At 45.9% G+C, this 26,629-nt stretch overlaps 1 protein-coding gene across 2 annotated transcripts in view; it reads right to left on the reverse strand.

Moving 5' to 3' along the window:
• Positions 1 to 26,395, reverse strand: part of TAPBPL (TAP binding protein like) — a 43,989-nt gene extending 17,594 nt beyond the window's left edge. Inside the window, exons 1-3 of one of the 2 annotated variants that reach the window (XM_063962422.1) lie at positions 26,258 to 26,395; positions 23,014 to 23,241; positions 19,850 to 20,062 (exon numbers count right to left, since the gene is read on the reverse strand). In XM_063962422.1, coding sequence (XP_063818492.1) covers positions 19,850 to 20,062; positions 23,014 to 23,236 — 436 coding nt within the window. In that variant the 5' untranslated portion in view covers positions 23,237 to 23,241; positions 26,258 to 26,395. Of the gene's footprint in view, positions 1 to 19,849; positions 20,063 to 23,013; positions 23,242 to 25,727 lie in introns of both variants that reach the window. The other variant, XM_063962421.1, reaches the window with a different exon arrangement.
• Positions 26,396 to 26,629: the final 234 nt, after the last annotated feature.

Genomic DNA, 26,629 nt, shown 5'->3' on the forward strand with positions numbered 1-26,629 from the left:
TGGTAGAAATGGACAATGCACTTAGACTTGATGCCAGTCGGCAAATATTCCGCTGTGCATCACGCATATATAGAAATGCATCTTTTAAATGCTCTATAGGCAAAAATATACTGTCCCTATCTAGGGTATCAATATTTTCAGTCAGGGAATCCGACCACGCCAACCCAGCACTGCACATCCAGGCTGAGGCGATTGCTGGTCGCAGTATAACACCAGTATGTGTGTAAATACATTTTAGGATACCCTCCTGCTTTCTATCAGCAGGATCCTTAAGGGCGGCCATCTCAGGAGAGGGTAGAGCCCTTACAAGCGTGTGAGCGCTTTATCCACCCTAGGGGGTGTTTCCCAACGCACCCTAACCTCTGGCGGGAAAGGATATAATGCCAATAACATTTTAGAAATTATCAGTTGTTATCGGGGGAAAACCGCGCATCATCACACACCTCATTTAATTTCTCAGATTCAGGAAAACTACAGGTAGTTTTTCCTCACCGAACATAATACCCCTTTTTGGTGGTACTCGTATTATCAGAAATGTGTAAAACATTTTTCATTGCCTCAATCATGTAACGTGTGGCCCTACTGGAAGTCACATTTGTCTCTTCACCGTCGACACTGGAGTCAGTATCCGTGTCGGCGTCTATATCTGCCATCTGAGGTAACGGGCGCTTTAGAGCCCCTGACGGCCTATGAGACGTCTGGACAGGCACAAGCTGAGTAGCCGGCTGTCTCATGTCAACCACTGTCTTTTATACAGAGCTGACACTGTCACGTAATTCCTTCCAACAGTTCATCCACTCAGGTGTCGACCCCCTAGGGGGTGACATCACTATTACAGGCAATCTGCTCCGTCTCCACATCATTTTTCTCCTCATACATGTCGACACAAACGTACCGACATACAGCACACACACAGGGAATGCTCTGATAGAGGACAGGACCCCACTAGCCCTTTGGGGAGACAGAGGGAGAGTTTGCCAGCACACACCAGAGCGCTATATATATACAGGGATAACCTTATATAAGTGTTTTTCCCCTTATAGCTGCTGTATCTTTAATACTGCGCGTAATTAGTGCCCCCCCTCTCTTTTTTAACCCTTTCTGTAGTGTAGTGACTGCAGGGGAGAGCCAGGGGAGCTTCCCTCCAACGGAGCTGTGAGGGAAAATGGCGCCAGTGTGCTGAGGAGATAGGCTCCGCCCCTTTTTCGCGGACTTTTCTCCTGCTTTTTTATGGATTCTGGCAGGGGTTAAAATTCATCCATATAGCCCTGGGGGCTATATGTGATGTATTTTCGCCAGCCAAGGTGTTTTTATTGCTGCTCAGGGCGCCCCCCCCCTAGCGCCCTGCACCCTCAGTGACCGAAGTGTGAAGTGTGCTGAGGAGCAATGGCGCACAGCTGCAGTGCTGTGCGCTACCTTGTTGAAGACAGGACGTCTTCTGCCGCCGATTTTCCGGACCTCTTCTGCCTTCTGGCTCTGTAAGGGGGCCGGCGGCGCGGCTCTGGGACCCATCCATGGCTGGGCCTGTGATCGTCCCTCTGGAGCTAATGTCCAGTAGCCTAAGAAGCCCAATCCACTCTGCACGCAGGTGAGTTCGCTTCTTCTCCCCTTAGTCCCTCGATGCAGTGAGCCTGTTGCCAGCAGGTCTCACTGAAAATAAAAAACCTAAACTAAAACTTTCACTAAGAAGCTCAGGAGAGCCCCTAGTGTGCACCCTTCTCGTTCGGGCACAAAGATCTAACTGAGGCTTGGAGGAGGGTCATAGGGGGAGGAGCCAGTGCACACCAGATAATCCTAAAGCTTTCTTTAGATGTGCCCAGTCTCCTGCGGAGCCGCTATTCCCCATGGTCCTTACGGAGTCCCCAGCATCCACTTAGGACGTTAGAGAAAGAATGACTGTACATGACGGGGAGAAATTCCCAAGAGTAGGCAGCTTTAGCCCAGATGTGTTACTAAATCTAAGGAGAAGGATATGTCTCATTAAATCAACAAAGAGACGGATCAAACATTATGATTATTTGCAGTTATGGCAACAGGAGGGTGAAATACAGAGAGGATTGGCTCAGGCGGCGGGATCTAACCCTATCAGGAAACTGATGGCCACGGCACCGCCGCCACCATATATATCAGGAGAGAAATTTGTTGCGGAGAATGACGCATCAGGGTGTAACAAACAAACACTTAGCAACTGTATAAATGTTAAGGATAATGTTAATAAGTTAACTAATGCAAATATTAACCCGTGCAAGTTGTACCCTGTTCTAAACTTTCCCCAGGAGTGTGATCAAGAGGACGAAGCATCAACAATATCGGCGCTCTCTCTAGCAGCCACCATATCAGAGACAACAGTAGGCACGGCCCAACCCTTAAGATTAGTAACAAAGGCCCCTAGCGGAGGGACAGGTGAGGTCGTATCAACGGGTAAGTACGGCACCTTACACTATGCTGAAACCATTTCACCGCAGGCTGTAGAATCTAATCAGAATGATGTTAGTAGACTTAATCCCGTTAGGGTAATCGCAGTTCCCAATGGGAAAACGGACACCACAGGAGTCACTCCTATCAGAAACATTGCCATGTACAGCCCGTTTTCCCGAATGGAATTAAGAACCATAGTGTCTGAATTCCCTGATCCTAGGAAAGATCTAGTTGCTAGTCAGAAATACATCAGAGACCTAGGGAACACTGTAGAGCCCAATAACAAAGACTGGCAGATATTGCTGAGGGCATGTTTACCCTCCAATGTCGACTCAGCTCAATTTTTAGCTGACTGTGGATTAGACCATGATGTACCCCTTTCAGATGTGTACAATCAAAACAATGTAAAAAGAATAAATTTACAGTTAAAAGAGTATTTTCCAGCTGTAGTTAAGTGGAACAAAATTTTCTCCATTAAACAAAAGGAGTCAGAAACAGCTGCAGAATATTTTCACAGGGCATTATTAGATATGGCTAAATACACAGGCATAGAGGACATTAAAACCAACATAAATCATAGAGAAGTAGCAGTATCTGTGCTAATGGATGGTTTAAAAGAAGCATTAAAGACAAGGGTACAGACCACGCAACCATGTTGGCGAGGTCTGTCGGTGGCTACTTTGAGAGAGGCAGCTGTTGATCACGATCGGAATATCACCAGACACAGGGAGTCACAAAGTGATAAGTTAATGGCCGTAAGTATACAGGCCCTGACCACAAGGCAGCCTTTGTATAGATCACCAAACCCTGTGGGTAAGTCAAATGTGGTAACCTGTTATTCCTGTCATAGAGAGGGACACTTTGCACGAGACTGTAAATCGAGAAATACACAAAAGTCTTATCAACCCCCTAGACAACGACACGACACACGACATTGGGATCAGGGTCCGCAGAAACGGAGTTATGAGCCACATGCAGGGGAAACAAAAAGATACCCCCCGAACGGAGACTGGCAAGCCTCTGGTAGTTCCCAGTTAACTCCCTCTCAAGTAGTTGCTGCCAGCGGGATTCAGGGAGGTCACCATACCCAATAGGGGTGTGGCCACACCTGTAATCTGCAGCCAGTAAAATTGATTGCAAGTCTTGGAAGTGAACCCGAAATTGCAATTAATGTAGCTGGTAAATCATTAAACTTTCTTGTAGATACGGGGGCGGCCAAATCAGTGATAAATTCGACAGTGGGCATGAGAACCACTGGTAAGACAATTCCAGCCATGGGAGTAACGGGAGTAGTCCAGCACTACCCTGTTAGCAAACCAGCCGAGGTAACAGTAGGGCCTTTGCACACCAAGCATTCCTTTTTGCTGGCGGCATCGGCACCGACTAATCTCCTGGGAAGAGATTTATTGTGTAAAATGGGGTGCGTCATTTATTGTACTCCTGAGGGTGTATTCTTAGACATACCTGAGAATCACGCTCAGGAAGTACGAGACATGTTAGACTCCCCATCAAAATTAATGTCCCACACTGTTATGTTAAATAGGAATCCATCTCAGGTAGAAGAAATGACATCCCAAATACCAGAGTCACTGTGGACTAAAGATGGACAAGACACTGGATTAATGGCAAACGTAGCTCCAGTAGTTGTGCAAGTAAAAGATGGTAGGATAGCTCCAAAAATCCCACAATACCCTCTGAAGCCAGAGGTGGAGTTAGGAGTTTACCCAGTAATAGAGCGCTTGCTACAACAGGGCATTTTGGTAAGAACATCCAGCACTGCCAATAGTCCCATCTTCCCTGTGAAAAAGAGTGGGGGGAGGGGTTACAGGCTGGTGCAGGATCTAAGGGGGATTAACAAAATAGTTGAGAGTCAGTTCCCCGTAGTGCCAAATCCAGCTGTCATCCTTATGCAGATCCCTCCCACTGCGAAATTTTTCACTGTTATTGACCTCTGCTCCGCTTTCTTTTCGGTACCCCTGCATCCTGACAGCCAATATTTGTTTGCATTTACATACAGAGGAGTCCAATACACATGGACTCGATTACCACAAGGTTTCATAGATAGTCCAAGTATATTTTCCCAGGCTTTGCATGATTGTTTACAGTCTTTCCAACCAGAGAGTGGATCAGTATTGATACAGTATGTGGATGATTTACTACTGTGTTCAGATTCATTGGAAGCGTCCCTGAAGGATACGAAACAGCTCCTGTTTCATCTTTCAGACACAGGACACAAGGTTTCCAAAGACAAGTTGCAATTATGCCAAACTAAAGTAAAATATTTGGGACACTGTCTAACACAAGGACTGAGACACCTGACCGCTGATAGAATTCAAACAATTAGAGACATGACTCTGCCACAAACCCAGCAACAGATCAGAACGTTTTTAGGAATGTGTGGGTATTGCCGTAACTGGATCCCAGGATTTTCCATTCTAGCGTTACCTTTGCAGGAGATGGTCTCCTCAAACAAACCTGATCGGATTTCGCATACAGATGAGTCTGAGATGGCATTTGAGAGACTTAAACAGTGCCTAACGCAGGCGCCAGCATTAGGTATGCCAGACTATGGGAAACCCTTTGAGCTGTACGGAACAGAAAGTGCTGGTTGCGCGGCAGGCGTCCTAACCCAAAAACACGGTGATGCCAGCAGGCCGGTAGCATACTACAGCGCTCAGCTAGATACGGTAGCGCGATCCCTCCCCACATGTTTGCGAAGCGTTGCTGCGATAGCATTGCTAGTAACGAAAAGCGAAGATGTAGTGCTAGGTCACAACCTCACAATTCATACACCACATGCAGTGTCAGCCTTGCTAAATTCTGCCCAAACCAGACACGTCTCATCAGCGCGGTTTACAAGATGGGAATTGGCACTAATGGCCCCCGTAAACATCACCATAAGGAGATGCAGTGCATTAAATCCTGCAACATATCTCCCAGGTGTGCCTGGACAGGCACAAAGGGTGGAGGATGAGAGTGGTGGGGAAGGAGGATTTAATACAAAGGATGACACACATGATTGTATGGAATATTTGACCCAAAATTTCACGGCAAGGCCTGACATCAGTGACAACCCACTAGAAGATGTAGACTTTACTTTCTACACTGACGGTAGTTGTCACAGACAGTCAGACTCGGGAGACTTGTGTACTGGATACGCAGTCGTAGATGACCAAGGCACCATAGAAGCAGAACCGCTAGGCCCACCTCACTCAGCCCAGGTTGCTGAACTGGTCGCCCTAACCAGAGCATGTGAATTGGCTAAGGACAAGTCAGCCAATATCTACACCGATTCTAGATACGCCTTCGGGGTAGTCCGTGATTTCGGAGCCCTATGGCGCCTCAGAAATTTCATGACGGCAGCTGGTACACCGATAGCGCATGCAGCCCACATCAAAAGGCTTCTAACAGCGATACAGGAACCCGACAGAGTGGCTGTTATCAAGTGTAAAGCACACACATATAGCCAGGACCCAGTATCACTTGGTAACAGCCGAGCAGATGAAGCTGCTAAGTTAGCAGCCGGTACCCCCAGACAGACAGACACCACACAATTGATGGTATTCAATACCATCAACACACAGAAGTTGTGTGAGATGCAAAATTTGTGTTCCACACAGGAAAAGGCAGTCTGGAAGGCAAAAGGATATGGCCAGGAGTCCTCAGGACTCTGGACAGATGGACAGGGTAAACCAGTGGCCCCCAGAGCATATCTTCCATGTTTAGCTGAGGCAGCACACGGGCTGACTCATCTGGGCAAGGAGGGAATGTGTAAGTTGGTAAGAGCATATTGGTGCGCCCCAGGATTTTCATCTCATGCAGGTAAAAGAGCAATGTCATGCCTTACCTGTTTGAGAAAGAATATCGGAAAGGCAATACCAACAGAACCATCTCATATCCCACCTACAGGCGGCCCTTTCCAGGTAATACAGATTGACTTTATACAATTACCCCCTTGTCGAAATTTGAAATATGTACTTGTTTGTATAGATGTATTCTCAAATTGGGTCGAAGCATTTCCTGCGGCCACAAATACCGCTATGTTCACTGCTAAGAAAATTGTGCAGGAATTTGTATGTAGATATGGTATCCCTAGAATAATCGAAAGTGATAGGGGTACCCATTTTACAGGTGATGTCTTTCAAGGAATGTGTAAGTTGATGGGTATTGATAGCAAGCTGCACACTCCATACCGTCCACAGGCGAGTGCGAAGGTGGAAAGAGTGAACAGCACTATTAAAAATAAACTGAGCAAAGTTATGGCAGAAACAGGATTGACATGGCCAGAAGCTTTACCCATTGTACTATACAGCATCAGAACCACTCCCAGGTCCCCTCTTAATCTGTCTCCCTTTGAAATCTTGTTTGGTCGACAACCGCATGTTATGATTAACCCTCAGGATGATTTGAAGTGTAACAATGAAGTGACTGTAAAATACTTGATTAACATGAGTAAACAGTTAAGGAATCAAAATGATAATCTGAAGTTAGTGATTCCTGATTTACCAGATAGTAATTGTCATGACATTGAACCTGGGGATTATGTAATGATACGGAATTTTCTACGCTCAGGTTGCCTTATTGACAGATGGGAAGGACCATACCAAGTCTTATTGACTAGCACTACAGCATTGAAGGTTGCCGAGAGAGAGACTTGGGTTCATTCGTCCCATTGTAAGAAGGTTGCTGATCCAGAGAGGTCCCGTGATAAGGAACAGACGGTAGAGGAAGTTGTATCACTGGAGTGTCTGTTCCAGGAGGACTGAGGCGGCACCCGAGCATTGAAAATCACAAGATCGAAAGCAGTTGTCGATTCCCTGTTCCCTTTTATTGTTTTTCTCCACTTCCCATCCCCTCTCCCTCAACTATTTTTCCCCCCCCTTCTCATTCTTCTCCGTTTCCTCCTATAAGATGGACTTGCCCCAAGAGACTGTGATCCGAATTTTCCTGTTGACCATGATGTTGACCAGAGCAGTCTGTTCCGGCGAGAGTACCATGGAGGTCAAGAGAGGTTCTGGAATGGGTTCTGATGACAAAGGTGGAGGCGTAGTTTTCCAAGAACAACTTAACCAACAAGTAAAGGCGAGTATCAGAAAACGATCCGATAGCATTGACAATAGAAGGAATTGTGAAGGATTGTTAGCTGAAGAAAACTGTATCTGTAGGCTCTGTGACAATGTAGTTGAGGATGGGTGCATCAAGAAATGCCAATCCAGTTTTAATATCCACATGGACCGGCATCCATTGAGTGACTATCACTCCTTAGTGGGTAGTGTGTTAAATCAAACAGATTGTTGGGTATGCTCTCAAGTACCTCAAGGTCATAGCAAATCAGGACTAGTACCATTTCCTTTAACGGTAGGGGAGGTACTTGAGCTAAAGGGTGGGAGACCGGTGGACAGGAGGTTTAATATCTCCAGTCCTCCTAGTTTGAAGCTCCACCAATATCATGTGGATAAGTCCCTAATATGTTTTAACATTTCCAATCCCCGAAAGCCGGGAAATTGGGAAGTGTCATGGAGTAACCAAACCATGACCTTTTCATATAGAGCAGATAGAATGCCTACAGATACAGAGCTTATACGCCACATAGCCAGTAGAGAAAAATCTTTCCGATATAGGTATACCCTAGGAAGTAGGATTACGAGAGTTGGAGAGGTATCACCAGGATACTGTGCACATATCGTACAAACTGATACGTGTACTAGACAGATGGGAGAATTAGGGTTAGGAGATTTCACATGGAAGATGTGTAATATGGTTATGTCCTACTCCGTCCCATATGTTCTCCCCGATGATGCATATTTCATATGCGGGAGGAAGGCGTATAAGTGGCTTGCCCCAAACTCTGAAGGATTGTGTTATATTGGAAAAGTACTGCCTGAGGTAATGACTGTATCACATGCCAAAATGAAAGATATACACCGTGGTGCCCAAGCTCCTTATACTCACACTCATTACGAGCACGTAGTTAAAAGGAAACTGACAGAAAGGACAGAGCATTCGGCCTCTGACATGATCCATGAATCCACCGGGATTCAGGTTCTGCTTGCGCTAGATTTCACCCGCACCGCTAGAGGCGTGCTGAACTATAGATATATATCTGCGCTCGCAAATTTGTTAGACAGTATCACAGAAATGTATGATGACACTTTTAGGTATACTGGAAGAGAGCTTCAAGCTTATAAAACAACTGGTTCAGCATAGAATGGTTCTCAATTATCTCACGGCAGTGACAGGTGGATATTGTGTCACACTGGCAACGCAGTACGGCGTGAAATGCTGCACATATATTACGAATAGTACCGAGGATCCGGTCGAGGTCATAGACCAAAAGATGGATGACATTCTCCAATTAAAGTGGGAATTTCGCAGGAGACACAATCTCACCCTTGCTGCTGTGGGTAATGAGCTGACTGGTTGGGTGTCATGGTTGAACCCGCGAAATTGGTTCTCTGGTTTAGGAGAATGGGCTCAAGGAGTCATAATGGATGTTGGGAAGTTTCTCCTATGTATCTTAGGTGTTGTCATATCGATTGGCTTGATATTTAGATGCGGTCAGGCTTTAACGAAGTGTAAACGAAGTACTAGGGTGATGAGTTTAAGGAGTGAGGACATTATAATTCCAATGGATTTGATTTATGACCCAACGGTAGAGACAATGATGTGATGAAAATGCGATTATACGGTCCGTTTCTTTCACCTGTTTCTCCGTTTTCTCCAAGGTAAAAAGACCCACTTGGACGAGGAATTTGATGATCCTGTATACAGACAACAGATGGATTAAAGAAGAAGTTTTGACAACCTTATACACAGATATTTGATGAACTATGCCATAGACCCCCAGTTTCCCTAGAAATTTTAAATTCACGCTAGCCCAACACTTTTGTAAGTCTATGGACATTGACAAAGCTTTTTGCCCGCACTTTTTGGCAAAAGCCCAAAGAAGACTGCATTCAACAGACACCAGACAAGACTTCAACCGACAAATGTTCATTAACCTGACATAGAATACCACTGCATTTACCATAATTGTTTCTTATCTTCATCTCTACAACCTTTAGGTAAAGCACACACATAGGCGATAGGGAATACCGGCACAGATATCAGCATTCACATATTCCCCCATTCATGTATCATCAACTAAAATGTGCTCCCCCATTTTGTTGCAACCAAAAGCCGAAGAGAGCTCGGTAAAGTTTGACAGCCCATCCACAGACCCGTACCACGGGATAAGAAGGAATTCAAATGTATACTTCGCAATACCTCGAAGCTTGATTTAAAACACGTACGGCACGATGATACATGACCCCCCAAACATGGATTCATACACACATGCTTCTGCTATCTCACTAGGTCATACCCTTTTCCTACCTTCTCCTCTCCTCCCCTACCCAACCATAGAAATATTTACACATGACATATATTTTTCTCGTTTTGAAATGTTTTAGAAAGTGGCAGTTATTGGTGACTGCCAAAGGGTGGACTGTCAAAGTCAGAAAAATATCATGATGCACACTGCCATATTTGCACCTCATATGTGTCCTCGCTGCGCATGCGTGCGCTCTCCCGTGCGTGCGCATACCCGCTGTTATGTGCACCCGCAGGCGCACGGTATGCGCATTTACGGTAGAGTTTATGTGCGCCTAGCGTGCGACTCAATCGTTACATATTTTCACCATATAATGTATTTTGTAGATTATGGTCCCTTTGATAGAATCTGAAAGTTTAGTTAATGTAGCATGTTCATGGACAAAGAGATCCCTCTTTGTTTGATACGAAGGGTCAGACAAGGGTTATACAGTGGTGTTTAGTATCCATCGGAAGAGTATTTAATTAGCAATATTCCGGTGTTGGTTTGAAGCGGATTAATCGCTCGTGCGAATAGTTATGGACATAAGAAGTTTATGGACTTTTACTATATTTGCACTTTATTATCCATGCGGCGGGAAACCTAGTTTCCCACCCACCTGAGCAGTTGGAAATAGTCACAGCCCACCTGTATGAATCAACCTATGACCTTTGGTTATAATGCGAAGAGGAATTCCTGTGTCCAATGAACAATAAGAGTATAGGACCATTGTACTGTATTATGTGTAGGGTATAAAAGGACAAGCCGACCTGATCCAGCTCTCTATTCTCTTCAACGGTTCTCATTGCTGATAATCGGGAGCTGGATATCCAGAGGCGCATGCGATTGTTTCCCTTGAGCGTAAGTTTTCTCCGCAATCATATTGTCTTTCTTGTTATTGCGAGCCATATCTCTCTCTCTCTCTCTTCTCTTTCTCTCTCGTTTCTCTTATATAGTTATTGTACTGATATTGTATTTCCTGTGTAGTTATCTGGTTAGGTAGTCTATGTTATATTGGTAGTGTATGACTTGTATTGTATTATTCTTTTTGAACGTTCATTCATTTCCTTAAAAGGCGTTAGACCCTTAGACCGGTATTGTGTGTTCATTATATTGCAGTGAGTAATAGGAGCGTCTCTATCGCTCAAACAGCTTTAGTGTAAACCCGCTTACACAGTGTTGCATTCTCATCTTATCACTACGCAAGGATTTACAGTATAAGTACATTGGTATAGTTATAAAGGTTTAACATTGTGAGCGTCTGCGCCGCTGGTGATCTCCTCGTGGTCCCGAGCGTCCGCTACGCTAATAGCGAACCATTACGTTAGTCGGCAGCCAATAGCGTGCCTGCCTGTGATCTCTTGGCCGTGAGCGAACGTGACGCTTGAGCGTCTCGACTACGGCTAAGCAATTGCTACGCAACATGCGTACCCTTACGGTATTCCATACGTCAATAGCGTACAGTGTTCTTAGACCTCTTAAAGGGTTTTAAGTAAGATAAATATTCTGCTTTAACAGAAGTGAAGGATGGAAGAGGTGAGTGATATATGATGAATGAAGACCACAGAAGTGAAGGGTAGAAGAGGTGAGTTAGATATGATGAATGAAGACCATAGAAGTGAAGGGTTGAAGAGGTGACTGATATATGATGAATGAAGATCACAGAAGTAAAGGGTAGAATAGGTGAGTGATATATGATGAATGAAGACCACAGAAGTGAAGAGTGGAAGAGGTGAGTGATATATGCTGAATGAAGAAGTGAAGGGTGGAAGAGGTGAGTGATATATTATGAATGAAGACCATAGAAGTGAAGGGCGGAAGAGGTAAGTGATATATGATGAATGAAGACCACAGAAGTGAAGAGTGGAAGAGGTGAGTGATATATGCTGAATGAAGAAGTGAAGGGTGGAAGAGGTGAGTGATATATGAGGAATGAAGATCATAGAAATAAAGGGTGGAAGAGGTGACTGATATATAACGAATGAAGACCATAGAAGAGAAGGGTGAAAGAGGTGAGTGATATATGATGAATGAAGACCATAGAAGTGAAGGGTGGAAGAAGTGACTGATATATGATGAATGAAGACCATAAAAGTGAAGGGTGGAAGAGATGAGTGATATATGATGAATGAAGACCATAGAAGTGAAGGGTGGAAGAGGTGAGTGATATATGATGAATGAAGACCATAGATGTGAAGGGTGGAAGAGGTGAGTGATATTGTATATGATGAATTAAGAAGTGAAGGGTGGAAGAGGTGAGTGATATATAATGAATGAAGACCATAGAAGTGAAGGGTGGAAGAGGTGAGTGATATATGATGAATGAAGACCATAGAAGTGAAGGGTGGAAGAGGTGAGTGATATATGATGAATGAAGACCATAGAAGAGAAGGGTGGAAGAGGTCAGTTATATATGAGGAATGAAGACCATAGAAAATAAGATTTTACTTACCGGTAAATCTATTTCTCGTAGTCCGTAGTGGATGCTGGGGACTCCGTAAGGACCATGGGGAATAGACGGGCTCCGCAGGAGACAGGGCACTTTAAGAAAGAATTTGGATACTGGTGTGCTCTGGCTCCTCCCTCTATGTCCCTCCTCCAGACCTCAGTTAGAGAAACTGTGCCCGGAAGAGCTCACAGTACAAGGAAAGGATTTTGGAATCCAGGGCAAGACTCATACCAGTCACACCAATCACACCGTATAACTTGTGATAAACTTACCCAGTTAACAGTATGAACAACAACGGAGCATCAGATCAACCCTGATGCAACCACAACATAACCCTTATTTAAGCAATAACTATATACAAGTATTGCAGAAGAAGTCCGCACTTGGGACGGGCGCCCAGCATCCACTACGGACTACGAGAAATAGATTTACCGGTAAGTAAAATCTTATTTTCTCTAACGTCCTAGTGGATGCTGGGGACTCCGTAAGGACCATGGGGATTATACCAAAGCTCCCAAACGGGCGGGAGAGTGCGGATGACTCTGCAGCACCGAATGAGCAAACACAAGGTCCTCCTCAGCCAGGGTATCAAACTTGTAAAACTTTGCAAAAGTGTTTGAACCTGACCAAGTAGCTGTCCGGCAAAGCTGTAATGCCGAGACCCCTCGGGCAGCCGCCCAAGAAGAGCCCACCTTCCTTGTGGAGTGGGCTTTTACTGATTTTGGAAGCGGCAATCCAGCCGCAGAATGAGCCTGCTGAATCGTGTTACAGATCCAGCGGGCAATAGTTTGCTTTGAAGCAGGAGCACCCAGCTTGTTGGATGCATACAGGATAAACAGCGACTCAGTTTTCCTGACTCTAGCCGTTCTGGCTACATAAACCTTCAAAGCCCTGACCACATCCAGCAACTCGGAATCCTCCAAGTCACGAGTAGCCACAGGCACCACAATAGGTTGGTTCATATGAAAAGATGACACCACTTTTGGCAGAAATTGTGGACGGGTCCGCAATTCTGCCCTGTCCATATGGAAAACCAGATAGGGGCTTTTAAGTGACAAAGCCGCTAATTCTGACACACGCCTAGCTGAAGCCAAGGCTAATAGCATGACCACCTTCCACGTGAGAAATTTTAACTCCACGGTTTTGAGTGGCTCAAACCAGTGTGACTTCAGGAAACTCAACACCACGTTAAGATCCCAAGGTGCCACTGGCGGCACAAAAGGGGGCTGAATATGCAGTACTCCCTTTACAAACGTTTGAACTTCAGGAAGAGAAGCCAGTTCTTTTTGAAAGAAAATGGATAGGGCCGAAATCTGGACCTATTTCAGGCCCAAAGTCACTCCCGACTGTAGGAAGTGAAGGAAACGGCCCAGCTGGAATTCCTCCGTAGGGGCATTCCTGGCCTCACACCAAGCAACATATTTTCGCCATATACGGTGATAATGTTTAGCCGTCACGTCCTTCCTAGCCTTTATCAGCGTAGGAATAACCTCATCCGGAATGCCTTTTTCTGCTAGGATCCGGCGTTCAACCGCCATGCCGTCAAACGCAGCCGCGGTAAGTCTTCGAACAGACAGGGCCCCTGTTGCAACAAGTCCTGTCTTAGAGGCAGAGGCCATGGGTCCTCTGTGAGCATTTCTTGCAGATCTGGATACCAAGTCCTTCTTGGCCAATCCGGAACAATGAGTATTGTTCTCACTCCTCATTTTCTTATGATTCTCAGCACCTTTGGTATGAGAGGAAGAGGAGGAAATACATAAACCGACTGGAACACCCACGGTGTCACTAGTGCGTCTACAGCTATCGCCTGAGGGTCTCTTGACCTGGCGCAATATCTCTGTAGCTTTATGTTGAGGCGGGATGCCATCATGTCTACCTGTGGCAGTTCCCACCGCCTTGCGATCTCCGTGAAGACTTCTTGATGAAGCCCCCACTCTCCCGGGTGGAGGTCGTGCCTGCTGAGGAAGTCTGCTTCCCAGTTGTCCACTCCCGGAATGAACACTGCTGACAGTGCTCTTACGCGATTCTCCGCCCAGCGAAGAATTCTGGTGGCTTCCGCCATCGCCACCCTGCTCCTTGTGCCGCCTTGGCGGTTTACATGAGCCACTGCGGTGATGTTGTCTGACTGAATCAGCACCGATTGGTCGCGAAGCAGGGTCTCCGCTTGACTCAGGGCGTTGTATATGGCCCTTAGTTCCAGGATATTGATGTGAAGGCAAGTCTCCTGTGTGACTGCCCCCCACCCTCAGAGGCTTGCATCCGTGGTCACCAGGACCCAGTCCTGAATGCCGAATCTGCGGCCCTCTAGAAGGTGAGCACTCTGCAGCCACCACAGGAGAGACACCCTGGCCCTGGGGGATAGGGTGATCAGCCGATGCATCTGTAGATGTGATCCGGACCACTTGTCCAACAGATCCCATTGAAAGGTCCTCGCATGGAACCTGCCGAAGGGAATGGCCTCGTATGATGCCACCATCTTTCCCAGGACTCGCGTGCAGTGATGCACCGACACCTGTTTTGGTTTCAATAGGTCTCTGACCAGTGTCATGAGCTCCTGCGCCTTCTCCATCGGGAGATAGACCCTCTTCTGGTCTGTGTCCAGAATCATGCCCAGGAAGGGCAGACGAGTCGTAAGAATCAACTGCGACTTTGGAATATTTAGAATCCAGCCGTGCTGTTGTAACACTTCCCGAGAGCGTGCTACGCTGATCAGCAACTGCTCTCTGGACCTCACCTTTATGAGGAGATCGTCCAAGTATGGGATAATTGTGACCCCTTGCTTTCGCAGGAGCACCATCATTTCCGCCATTACCTTGGTAAATATTCTCGGTGCCGTGGAGAGACCAAACGGCAACGTCTGGAATTGGTAATGACAATCCTGTACCACAAATCTGAGGTACGCCTGATGAGGTGGATAAATGGGGACATGAAGGTATGCATCCTTTATGTCCAGAGACACCATAAAATCCCCCCCTTCCAGGCTTGCGATGACCGCTCTGAGCGATTCCATCTTGAACTTGAACCTTTTCAGGTATATGTTCAGGAATTTTAAATTCAATATGGGTCTGATCGAACCGTCCGGTTTCGGTACCACAAACATGGTCGAATAAGAACCCTTTCCTTGTTGAAGGAGGGGAACCTTGACCACCACCTGCTGAAGACACAATTTGTGAATTGCAGCTAACACTATCTCCCTCTCTAAGGGGGAAGCTGGCAGGGCCGATCTGAGGTATCGGTGAGGGGGCATCTCTTCGAATTCCAGCTTGTATCCCTGAGGCACAATCTCTATTGCCCAGGGATCCACCTGGGAGTGAACCCACTGGTGGCTGAAATTTCGTAGACGCGCCCCCACTGGGTCTAGCTCCGCCTGTGGAGCCCCAGCGTCATGCGGTGGATTTAGTAGAAGCCGGGGAGGACTTCTGTTCCTGGGAACTAGCTGTGTTGTGCAGCTTCTTTCCTCTGCCCCTGCCTCTGGCAAGAAAGGACGCACCTCGGACTTTCTTGCCGTTTTGTGATCGAAAGGACTGCATTTGGTAATACGGTGCTTTCTTAGGTTGTGAGGGAACATATGGCAAAAAATTTGACTTTCCAGCAGTAGCTGTGGAGACCAGGTCCGAGAGACCTTCCCCAAACAACTCCTCACCCTTGTAAGGTAAAACCTCCATGTGCCTTTTTGAGTCGGCATCGCCTGTCCATTGCCGAGTCCACAGGACCCTTCTGGCAGAAATCGACATTGCATTTATTCTAGAGCCCAGAAGGCTAATGTCTCTTTGAGCATCTCTCATATATAGGACTGCGTCTTTTATATGCCCCAGGGTCATTAATATAGTATCCTTGTCCAAGGTATCAAGTTCCTCAGATAAGGTATCCGTCCATGCTGCTACAGCACTACACACCCAGGCTGACGCAATTGCCGGCCTTAGTAAGGTATATAAATGGACTTCAGGGTACCCTCTTGCTTTCTATCCGCAGCATCTTTTAGGGTGGCCGTATCCTGTGACGGCAGGGCTACCCTTTTGAATAAGCGTGTGAGAGCTTTGTCCACCCTAGGGGAGGATTCCCAGCGTAACCTGTCCGTTGGCGGGAAAGGATACGCCATAAGCATCCGTTTGGAAATCTGCAGTTTTTTATCTGGAGATTCCCAAGCCTTTTCACATAACTCATTTAGCTCATGTGAAGGGGGAAAGGTCACCACCTGTCTTTTTTCCCCATACATATGAACCCTCTTGTCAGGGACTGGGGTTTCCTCTGTGATGTGCAACACATCCTTTATTGCTATAATCATATAACGGATGGCTTTAGCCAATTTAGGCTGTAACTTTGCATCATCGCCATCGACACTGGAGTCAGAATCTGTGTCGATATCTGTGTCAACAATTTGGGATAGTGGTCGCTTCTGAGACCCTGACGGCCTCTGCGACATAGGATCAGGCATGGGCTGAGACCCCGACTGTCCTAAGGTTTCAGCTTTATCCAACCTTTTATGCAAAGAATTAACATTATCATTTAAAACCTTCCACATATCCATCCAATCAGGTGTCGGCGCCGTCGGCGGCGACCCCACATTCATTTGCTCCCGCTCTGCTTCCACATAGCCTTCCTCGTCAAACATGTCGACACAAGCGTACCGACACACCACACACATACAGGGGATGCTCTTTTTGAAGACAGTTCCCCCACAAGGCCTTTTGGAGAGACAGAGAGAGAGTATGCCAGCACACACCCCAGCGCTATATGTCCCAGGAATCACACAGTAACTTAGTGTTAACCCAGTAGCTGCTGTATATAATGTTTTTGCGCCTAATTTATGTGCCCCCCTCTCTTTTTACCCTCTTCTACCGTGTTTCTGCAGGGGAGAGCCTGGGGAGCTTCCTCTCAGCGGAGCTGTGGATAGAAAATGGCGCTGGTGAGTGCTGAGGAAGAAGCCCCACCCCCTCAGCGGCGGGCTTCTGTCCCGCGTTTCTGTGTAAAATTATGGCGGGGGCTCATGCATATATACAGTGCCCAACTGTATATATGCCCACTTTTGCCAAGAGGTCCTAATTGCTGCCCTACAGTGACCGGAGTATGTGGGTTTAATGTGGGAGCAATGGCGCACGGCTGCAGTGCTGTGCGCTACCTCAGTTTGAAGACTGGAGTCTTCTGCCGCCGATTTTGAAGTCTTCTTGCTTCTTTCACCGGCTTCTGTCTTCCGGCTCTGCGAGGGGGACGGCGGCGCGGCTCCGGGATCGGACGACAAAGGGTGAGATCCTGTGTACGATCCCTCTGGAGCTAATGGTGTCCAGTAGCCTAAGAAGCAGGACCTATCTTCAGTGAGTAGGGCTGCTTCTCTCCCCTCAGTCCCACGCTGCAGAGAGTCTGTTGCCAGCAGATCTCTCTGAAAATAAAAAAACCTAACAAAATACTTTCTTATAGCAAGCTCAGGAGAGCTCACTAAGTAGCACCCAGCTCGTCCGGGCACAGATTCAAACTGAGGTCTGGAGGAGGGACATAGAGGGAGGAGCCAGAGCACACCAGTATCCAAATTCTTTCTTAAATTGCCCTGTCTCCTGCGGAGCCCGTCTATTCCCCATGGTCCTTACGGAGTCCCCAGCATCCACTAGGACGTTAGAGAAATAAAGGGTGGAAGAGGTGACTGATATATGATGAATGAAGACCATAGAAGTAAAGAGTAGAAGAGGTGACTGATATATGATGAATGAAGACCATTGAAGTGAAGGGTGGAAGAGGTGAGTGATATATGATGAATGAAGACCATAGAAGTGAATGGTAGAAGAGGTGAGTTAAATATGATGAATGAAGACCATAGAAGTGAAGGGTGGAAGAGGTGCATGATATATGATGAATGAAGACCATAGAAGTGAAGGGTGGAAGAGGTGACTGATATATGATGAATGAAGACCATAGAAGTGTAGGGTGGAAGAGATGAGTGATATATGATGAATGAAGACCATAGAAGTGAAGGGTGGAAGAGGTGAGTCATATATGATGAATGAAGATCACAGAAGTTAAAGGTGGAAGAGGTGAGTGATATATGATGAATGAAGACCATAGATGTGAAGGGTGGAAGAGGTGAGTGATATATGCTGAATGAAGAAGTGAATGATGGAAGATGTGAGTGATATATGATGAATGAAGACCATAGAAGTGAAGAGTGGAAGAGTTGAGTGATATATGCTGAATGAGGAAGTGAAGGGTGGAAGAGGTGAGTGATATATGCTGAATGAAGACCATAGAAGTGAAGGGTGGAAGAGGTGAGTGATATATGATGAATGAAGACCATAGAAGTGAATAGTGGAAGAGGTGAGTGATATATGCTGAATGAAGAAGTGAAGGGTGGAAGAGGTGAGTGATATATGCTGAATGAGGAAGTGAAGGGTGGAAGAGGTGAGTGATATATGCTGAATGAAGACCATAGAAGTGAAGGGTGGAAGAGGTGAGTGATATATGATGAATGAAGACCATAGAAGTGAAGAGAGGAAGAGGTGAGTGATATATGCTGAATGAGGAAGTGAAGGGTGGAAGAGGTGAGTGATATATGATGAATGAAGACCATAGAAGTGAAGGGTGGAACAGGTGAGTGATATATGATGAATGAAGACCATAGAAGTGAATAGTGGAAGAGGTGAGTGATATATGCTGAATGAAGAAGTGAAGGGTGGAAGAGGTGAGTGATATATGCTGAATGAAGAAGTGAAGGGTGGAAGAGGTGAGTGATATATGATGAATGAAGACCATAGAAGTGAAGGCAGGGTGGAAGAGGTGATTGATATATGACGTATGAAGACCAAAGAAGAAAAGGATGAAGGAGAGTGGATGAAGTGATATATTATTGAAAGCTGTAGAAGTATTGTGTGGTTGAGAGAGCAGGAGGTGAGTCTACAATAAATATAACAGCATAGCAGTAACTATAAAATAACACAAACCTTTTATTGGTACCCAGCTGAGTAAAGGGCAGTGATAGTTTTTATTGTTTGCTGTGGGGTTTTTTCCCATCACATCTCCCTTTTATTACACATGCAGTAGACTTGAGTAGAAAGTATTGGGTATGTTTAGTATAAAACTATGGTCAGCCTTGATGTATATAGTTCATCACTAGAAAACAGCAGCGCTCATTGGACCTGATTCAGAGCAAACATCGCATCCCCAGAATTGAATAGCAAAACCATCGCCATCGGATCAGAAACACCGGTGTTTGCCAACCAGTGGTTTCTGATGGCCCACATTGCTATACAGTCACTATGGGGAGGTGCATAGTGAGGAGGTGTGGCCTAATAATGCCTGTCCATTTATTTATTTATTAACAGTTTCTTATATGGCGCAGCATATTCCGTTGCGCTTTACAATTAGCACAACAGTAATAGAACAAACTGGGCAAAAACAGACAGACATAGAGGTAGGAGGGCCCTGCTCGCAAGCTTACAATGACAGAACTAAAAGCAGAGGGGAGGCTTTACAGCGTATGCGCAAGCTCCCACACATGCTGAGAGGAGCAGTGAATAGATACGCATTGCCGGGGGCCCTGGCCTATCTCTGTAGGCCCACAGAGAGCAGTAGCGAAATCAATTTCTTCAGGCACCTCTAACAGTGCTCGCTAATGGCTGCCCCCAGTGATGATGTCAGAGCCTCACCTGTCATTGGTACAATACTGTTGTCACTCAGAGGCTCCTCTGATACGTCATTGGCTGCTGTTGCTCTTGCCACTATGGCAATGCTGATCTCTGGCAGACGGATGTGAGCGGCATAGAACTGGGAAAAGAGTGGGGAGATCTCACAGATGGCTTCCTCTCCTTCACATTCCACATGCAGCAAGCGTTCCACAAATGGAAGAGGAGCCAGGTTCACTGGGGGGGACAAAGGAGAGAACAACATATTTTTGTGCCTTTTATATACATTGCAGATGAATGGAGAGGCTGAGGCCAGCACCAGTAAGACATGTTCATCTTTGCTGTGATGTGGCATGCTGCATCGTGTCCCGGGCTGCCCAGCATGCAGCATCGCAGCAAGATGAACGTGGCTACATCTGTAACTGCGTGGTCCCTGCACATGTGCAAAGAAATTTATTTATTTATTTATTAGCAGTTTCTTATATAGCGCAGCATATTCCGTTGCGCTTTACAATTAGAACAACAGTTATAGAACAAAACTGGGCAAAGACAGACATAGCGGTAGGAAGGCCCTGCTCGCAAGCTTACAATCTATAGGGAAATAGGCATTGTTACACAAGGATAGATGCTACCTGTCACATAATGGTTCCCCAGATTGCTAGGTTCTTAATGGGTTGTATATGATATGATCACCCAGCAATGTTGGAAGACAAAATGTGATGTTATGTATACTGTACAGAGGGGATGTAACTTGATAGGGAAGCATTGAAGGTTATGTGTGTGGGTCTGAAATTTGGTAGGCTTGTCTGAAGAGATGAGTTTTCAGGGAACGTTTAAAGGTTTGGAGACTAGTGGAGAGTCTTATTGTGCATGGGAGGGCATTCCACAGAGTGGGTGAAGCCCAGATAAAGTCCTGCAATTTTGAGTGGGAAAAGGTAATACATGTGGATGAGAGACGCAGATCTTGTGCAGAGCGGAGAGGTCTGGTAGGGAGATATTGTGAGATGAGTGAGGAGATATATGATGGTGCAGTTTGGTTAATAGCCTTGTATGTAAGTAAAAGTATTTTGGCCCTCATTCCGAGTTGATCGCTCGCAAGGCGAATGTAGCAGAGTTACACACGCTAAGCCGCCGCCTACTGGGAGTGAATCTTAGCTTCTTAAATGTGCGACCGATGTATGCGCAATATTGCGATTACAAACGAGTTAGCAGTTTTTGAGTAGCTTCAGACTTACTCTGCCTGTGCGATCAGTTCAGTGCTTTTCGGTCCTGGCTGACGTCATAAACACACCCAGCGTTCGCCCAGGCACACCCACCGTTTCCCCGGCCACTCCTGCGTTTTCTCCGGAAACGGTAGCGTTTCCAGCCACACGCCCCTAAAACGCCGTGCATCCGCCCAGTAACACCCATTTCCTGTCAATCACAATGCGAACGTCGGAGCGATGAAAAAGCCGTGAGTAAACTTACTTTCTTCATAGTAAAGTTACTTGGCGCAGTCGCAGTGCGAACATTGCGCATGCGCACTAAGAGAATTCTCACTGCGATGCGATGAAAATCTCCGAGCGAACAACTCGGAATGAGGGCCTTTATATTTAACACGGTAGAATACCGGTAACCAATGGAGGGACTGACAGAGCGGATCAGCAGATGAAGTACATCTGGCGAGGAAGATTAGCCTGGCAGCTGCATTTAAAATGGATTGAAGTGGTGAGAGCCTTTGTTTGGGAAGACCAGTAAGAAGACTATTACAATAATCAATGCGGGAGATGATGAGTGCATGGATTAGAGTTTTTGCAGTGTCTTGTGTAAGATAAGGGCGTATTTTGGATATGTTTTTAAGGTGCATGTTTTTAAGGTGAAATTAAAAAATAAGCGGATTATTCATTAGACAACCTCGGCCCTGGTTTAGGGCCCAGTGGTCACCGAGGGGCTCAGATTTCCCTAACTTCTTTAAAAAAACATTTGGTCAGAAACAGAGTTGGGAAAGTGGGCCCACACCAGTGTTGATTAGGGCCCCAGCTCTATGAAGATTTGTGGCTTAGAATCTGAATAAGCATGTAACCGTTCTTGTCATCTACATAGAGCATAGGCAGCCATTTTGTAAATGAAAGTGATAATCATGAGAATGCAGTGTATCAGTGACATTACTGTTTCAGGACCTGATTCAGATTTGTAAGCAGAGCAAAAAAGCACACAGCTGGGCAAAACCATCCTGCACTACAGGTGGGGCAGATGTAACATGTGCAGAGAGATTTAGATTTGGGCGGGTTATATATTTTCTGTGCAGGATGAACACTGGCAGCTTTTGCATGTAGCCCACATGTTAGATAGCTTTATTTTCACACTGTAATATAGATTTCAGTTTGGACACACCCCACACAAATCTATCTCTCTCTGCACATGTTACATCTGCCCCACCTGCAGTGCAATGTGGTTTTGCCCAGTTGTGTGCTGTTTTTTGCTTTACTTGAAAACCTGAATGAGGCCCTCAGTTCACTAGGAAACAGATAATATAACTTATGAGCACATGCCTCCCAACCATCCCGATTTTGGGAGGGCAGTCTTGCTTTTCAGGCACTGTCCTGCCATCCCACCTGCAGTGGGGGAGGGAGCCTGGGAACCAACTCCGTCGCCGCTGCTTTACATAGAGAGAGGCTGGGGCGGGAAGCTGGGCACGCCCCCTTGATGAAGAGCAATTGGACACGTCACATGATGTCCCGAGTCCCTCTTCCTCCTAAATCTAGGGAAGTATGTGCTCATAGTTATAATTTTGTGATATATTTAATAATGAGTGATAGTCTTGTTATCACTTGTTAAAGCTTAAATGGTGCTCCAACCAATCAGCTCCTAACTGTCATTTGTTTGAAAATGACAGGAGCTGATTGGTTGGAGCACCATTTAAGCTTAGTAGCCAGTGATCACAAGAATACCACTAGTTTTTAAGGAGCTGAGTTTTATCATACGCAACGAGTTTTAAAACTTGTTGCATGTGATAAAATTTGCTTCAGACAATCAGCTCCCAACTGTCAATTCTCAAACACATGGCTGGAGCACCATTTACTGTATCATACACAACCAGTTTTGAAACTTGTTGATAAAACAGCCCCTAAAGTATTCCCCTCGGTACTACCCACACCCTGGCCGCAACCACTGTAGGTGACATGTACACTTTTAACAGAGGAACTGACCTGTGGCCTCAAAAATCGTCATTTCTGGGTCCTCGGGAAGCTGATAATCTGGTAAAGGATCCGTCTGCTGCTCTGCGGTCACCGTCATGTTGCGCAGGATCAGCGTCACTTTTTGTCGTATAAAACCAAGGCCTCCGTGACCTGACTGCAACAGCACATATTCACAGGGGAGGACAACGTCCATGGAACGCTGCGTGGGGGAAACCGCTGCAGCCTGGGCCATGGAACCTGCAATAGAAAGACTCATTACTCTGAGGATTGCCCCCTCATAATACCACTCAGCAACCTTTTTGTTTGTGAAATTAATTCCTTTCATTTTGTTGCCCAAAATAACCTTCTGCCTGAGACAGCGGCCTGGCAGCCCTGTTGTCTCTTACTTCCTGTGTCCTTACTCCGTCCCTCCCCTGCCAACCATGTTACTGCATGAAATCAGGGCCCTGCACGCTGGCACAGACACTTTCCTGGCCTGCAGTGACCTCACAATCTGTTCTACCCTATTAAATATTTTTTGCTACAACATATATATATATATATATATATATATATATATGCCTAACAGTGTTTAAAAATAAAAATGTTATCACAACATGAACATGATGCCCCAATTCCCAAATCACGCCCGTTTTGCTGAAGCTAGGCCCAACCTCATACGCTCAAGTGATAATCCGACGGATTTAGGAACGCAGATGCCCAGAAAAAAAGGCGATGGAATCTGTCCCAAGCAATCACATGCTGCCTTTCATTTTTTAATCAGCAATAGAAAATATTACAGATTCTGAGGGGTAAATTTACTAAGATGGGAGTTTTATTTAAGATGGGATGTATCTAATAGCAACCAATCAGATTGCAGGTATTATCTTCTAGAAGGTGCTAGATAAATGAGAAGTAGAATCTGATTGGTTGCTATGGGCAACATCCTATCTTAAACAGAACTCCGATCTTAGTAAATTTACCCCTGAGTATTTACTATAGGCAGTGTTGGACTGGGGCATGAAGGGCCCACCGGGGGGATGTAGTGGTAGGGGGCCATATTTAGGGGTGTGGTCAGTCTCCAGAGCGGGTGTGGCCAGCTGCCACAGAGGTTTGGCTAAGCATTAGAGAGTGCATGGTCTAGGCCCCCTTATTTTATACTTTGTTCTTTACATAGTTGAATGTGCTGACAACAAAATCACACAAAAATTATCAATCTAAATCAAATTTATTAACCCATGGAGGTCTGGATTTGGAGTCACCCTCAAAATTAAAGTGGAAAAACACTTTGGTCACTTACTTGGTCATATGTTTAGCACTAGGTATATTGATACGTACGTAATTGAGTTCCTCCTACCATGCTGCTACAATATCCACTGGAGTAATATAGGATTAATTTATTTTACCAATACCCATTATGGGTATACATTTTTAAATATACTCCTGTAGTAGATTGCGTTTATCAGGACTGATTCCAAGCTGTGATACCTTAATAGTTCTTAATGTTTTACACTATGTATTGTGTTTTATGTCTTAGCCTTTTTCTGGTTAAACTGTTTAATTATTCACGTTTTTTTCTGTTTAATTAGTAGAGTTTATCTCAATGTCCAGCACGATGCACTTTACAAATTAGTGTTATTGTTTTCAACCTGTCTCCATGGTTACTTGTTCTCCAGCCCCAGTGCGCTAGCCGCACGGACCGGAGCCGCGTCACTTCCGGTGGACGTAGTGACGTCAGGACCGGGACCCGGGCAGCGCGGCTGGAGGCGGCGGTGAGTACCTCTTAATGTATTTTGTATTTAAACACTGTTTTGAGCACTGAGTGGTTATCCTGACGAAGGGGCTGCGTCCCCGAAACGTTGATCTAATAAAGACACGGCTTTTCTTCACATTCTTTACAAGACTCCCAGTGCCGCACTTATTTCCATTTCTACGTATGGGACCTAGGTCCTAGGAAGTGAGGGCACGGGAGCACTTTGCCGTCACGCTGGGGAGCGAGAGGAGTGCCGGGTCTGGCACATTATATATATATATATATATATATATATATATATATATATATTGTACATATTGCTAGTGCATGCATGATAATGTACCAGATTAATAACAGTAATGCAATGTAGAAAATACACCATATCCTGTGCAGTATACCAGGCAGTGGGGCCCACTGGGGGTCTCCCCAGTGCCCCTGTGGGCCAGTCCAACCCTAACTATAGGCATACCTCCCAACTGTCCCGATTTTCGCGGGACAGTCCCGTTTTTTGGGGACTGTCCCGCTGTCCCACCCGCGGGCCACAGTGTCCCGCGGTGGGGGGGTCAGTTGGGAGGCTCTGTCAATCGCTGCTCTGCTTAGCAGAGCAGCGGTGAATAGACGCTGTGCGCATGCGCACAGCGTCTATTCAGTGGAGTCAGAGGGAGAGGGAGCATGCCAGCGGCTCACAGAGCGCTGGGCATGCCCCCTCAGTGACGAAAACGGGGGCGTGGCTCGCGATCGCGGGTCCTCCCGTGAAGTCATGCCCCCTTTTATAGACCACGACCCTTTTTGGGAGCGCACGCGGCTTCGCCGCGCGAGTGTCCCGCTCCACAAGATAAGAAAGTTGGGAGGTATGCTATAGGTGCCAAATACCCCACACATCCCTGGTGTCTTGTACCATCTCCCCCATCGTCCTAGGTGCATCCCTTCCACCTGCCATGCCCCCCCCACCACCACCACCAATACCCCACCCCACAATGATGTCTCTCACTGTTCAGCGTCAGGATGAGTCCCAGAAGCAAATATTCATTCTTCATATTAATCCTCAGTGTAGGTCGTTCAGTACATGTATACAGTACAAAGGATTACTATCACACGTATATATACAAAATGACTACCACACATACAGTATATATGCAGAATTACTGCCACACGTATATATACAGAATTATAAATACAGAATTACTACCATACGTATATACAGAATTACTACCACACGTATATACAGAATTACCACAAGCAGTACTCACAACACTAGCAACAGATAATACAACCCAACAAAGTACAACCTACCGTATTTATACACTGTGTCACATACTGCAAAATACAGTACAAGAAGACACTACAAAGCAACAAAGTAAAATACTATACTAAATAAACCACACACACGGTACACACTGCATGTAATTATTACTATACAACAGCAAAGATCACAAACAACAGGCAAAGGACAGCACCACACTGCACTGCTCACACATATATACAAGACGAGGGTACTACTAACTACATCTCTCGACTCACAGTACACAAGTGTGCAGGAAAACTGACACCGTCCGGTCCACACATCACACCGTCACACACAGACACACAAACACACAAAACTGCAGGCTGTAAAATGGCAAATTCAGTTCTCACAACCTTCACTTTCACTTTGACACAAGTCACATGATGCTGCATAAGAACCATCTCTGAGACACAAATTAGGGAGGGTTTAACCACGTCGTCTCTGGAGCAATGCCATGGCACAAAGGGGTGGCCCATGTATATCTGCAGGAATTGGTGCAGTACTTTTAGGAGGGCTGTGCAGAAATTGGCTCTAAAGCCATCAGTCAGGTCTGCAGTGCAAGATACAGCACTCTGCAGTAAAGGTGTTTTAGATGTTCTGCAGTATCC

The sequence above is a fragment of the Pseudophryne corroboree genome, chromosome 3, assembly GCF_028390025.1.
Source record: "Pseudophryne corroboree isolate aPseCor3 chromosome 3, aPseCor3.hap2, whole genome shotgun sequence".
Taxonomy (NCBI): domain Eukaryota; kingdom Metazoa; phylum Chordata; class Amphibia; order Anura; family Myobatrachidae; genus Pseudophryne; species Pseudophryne corroboree.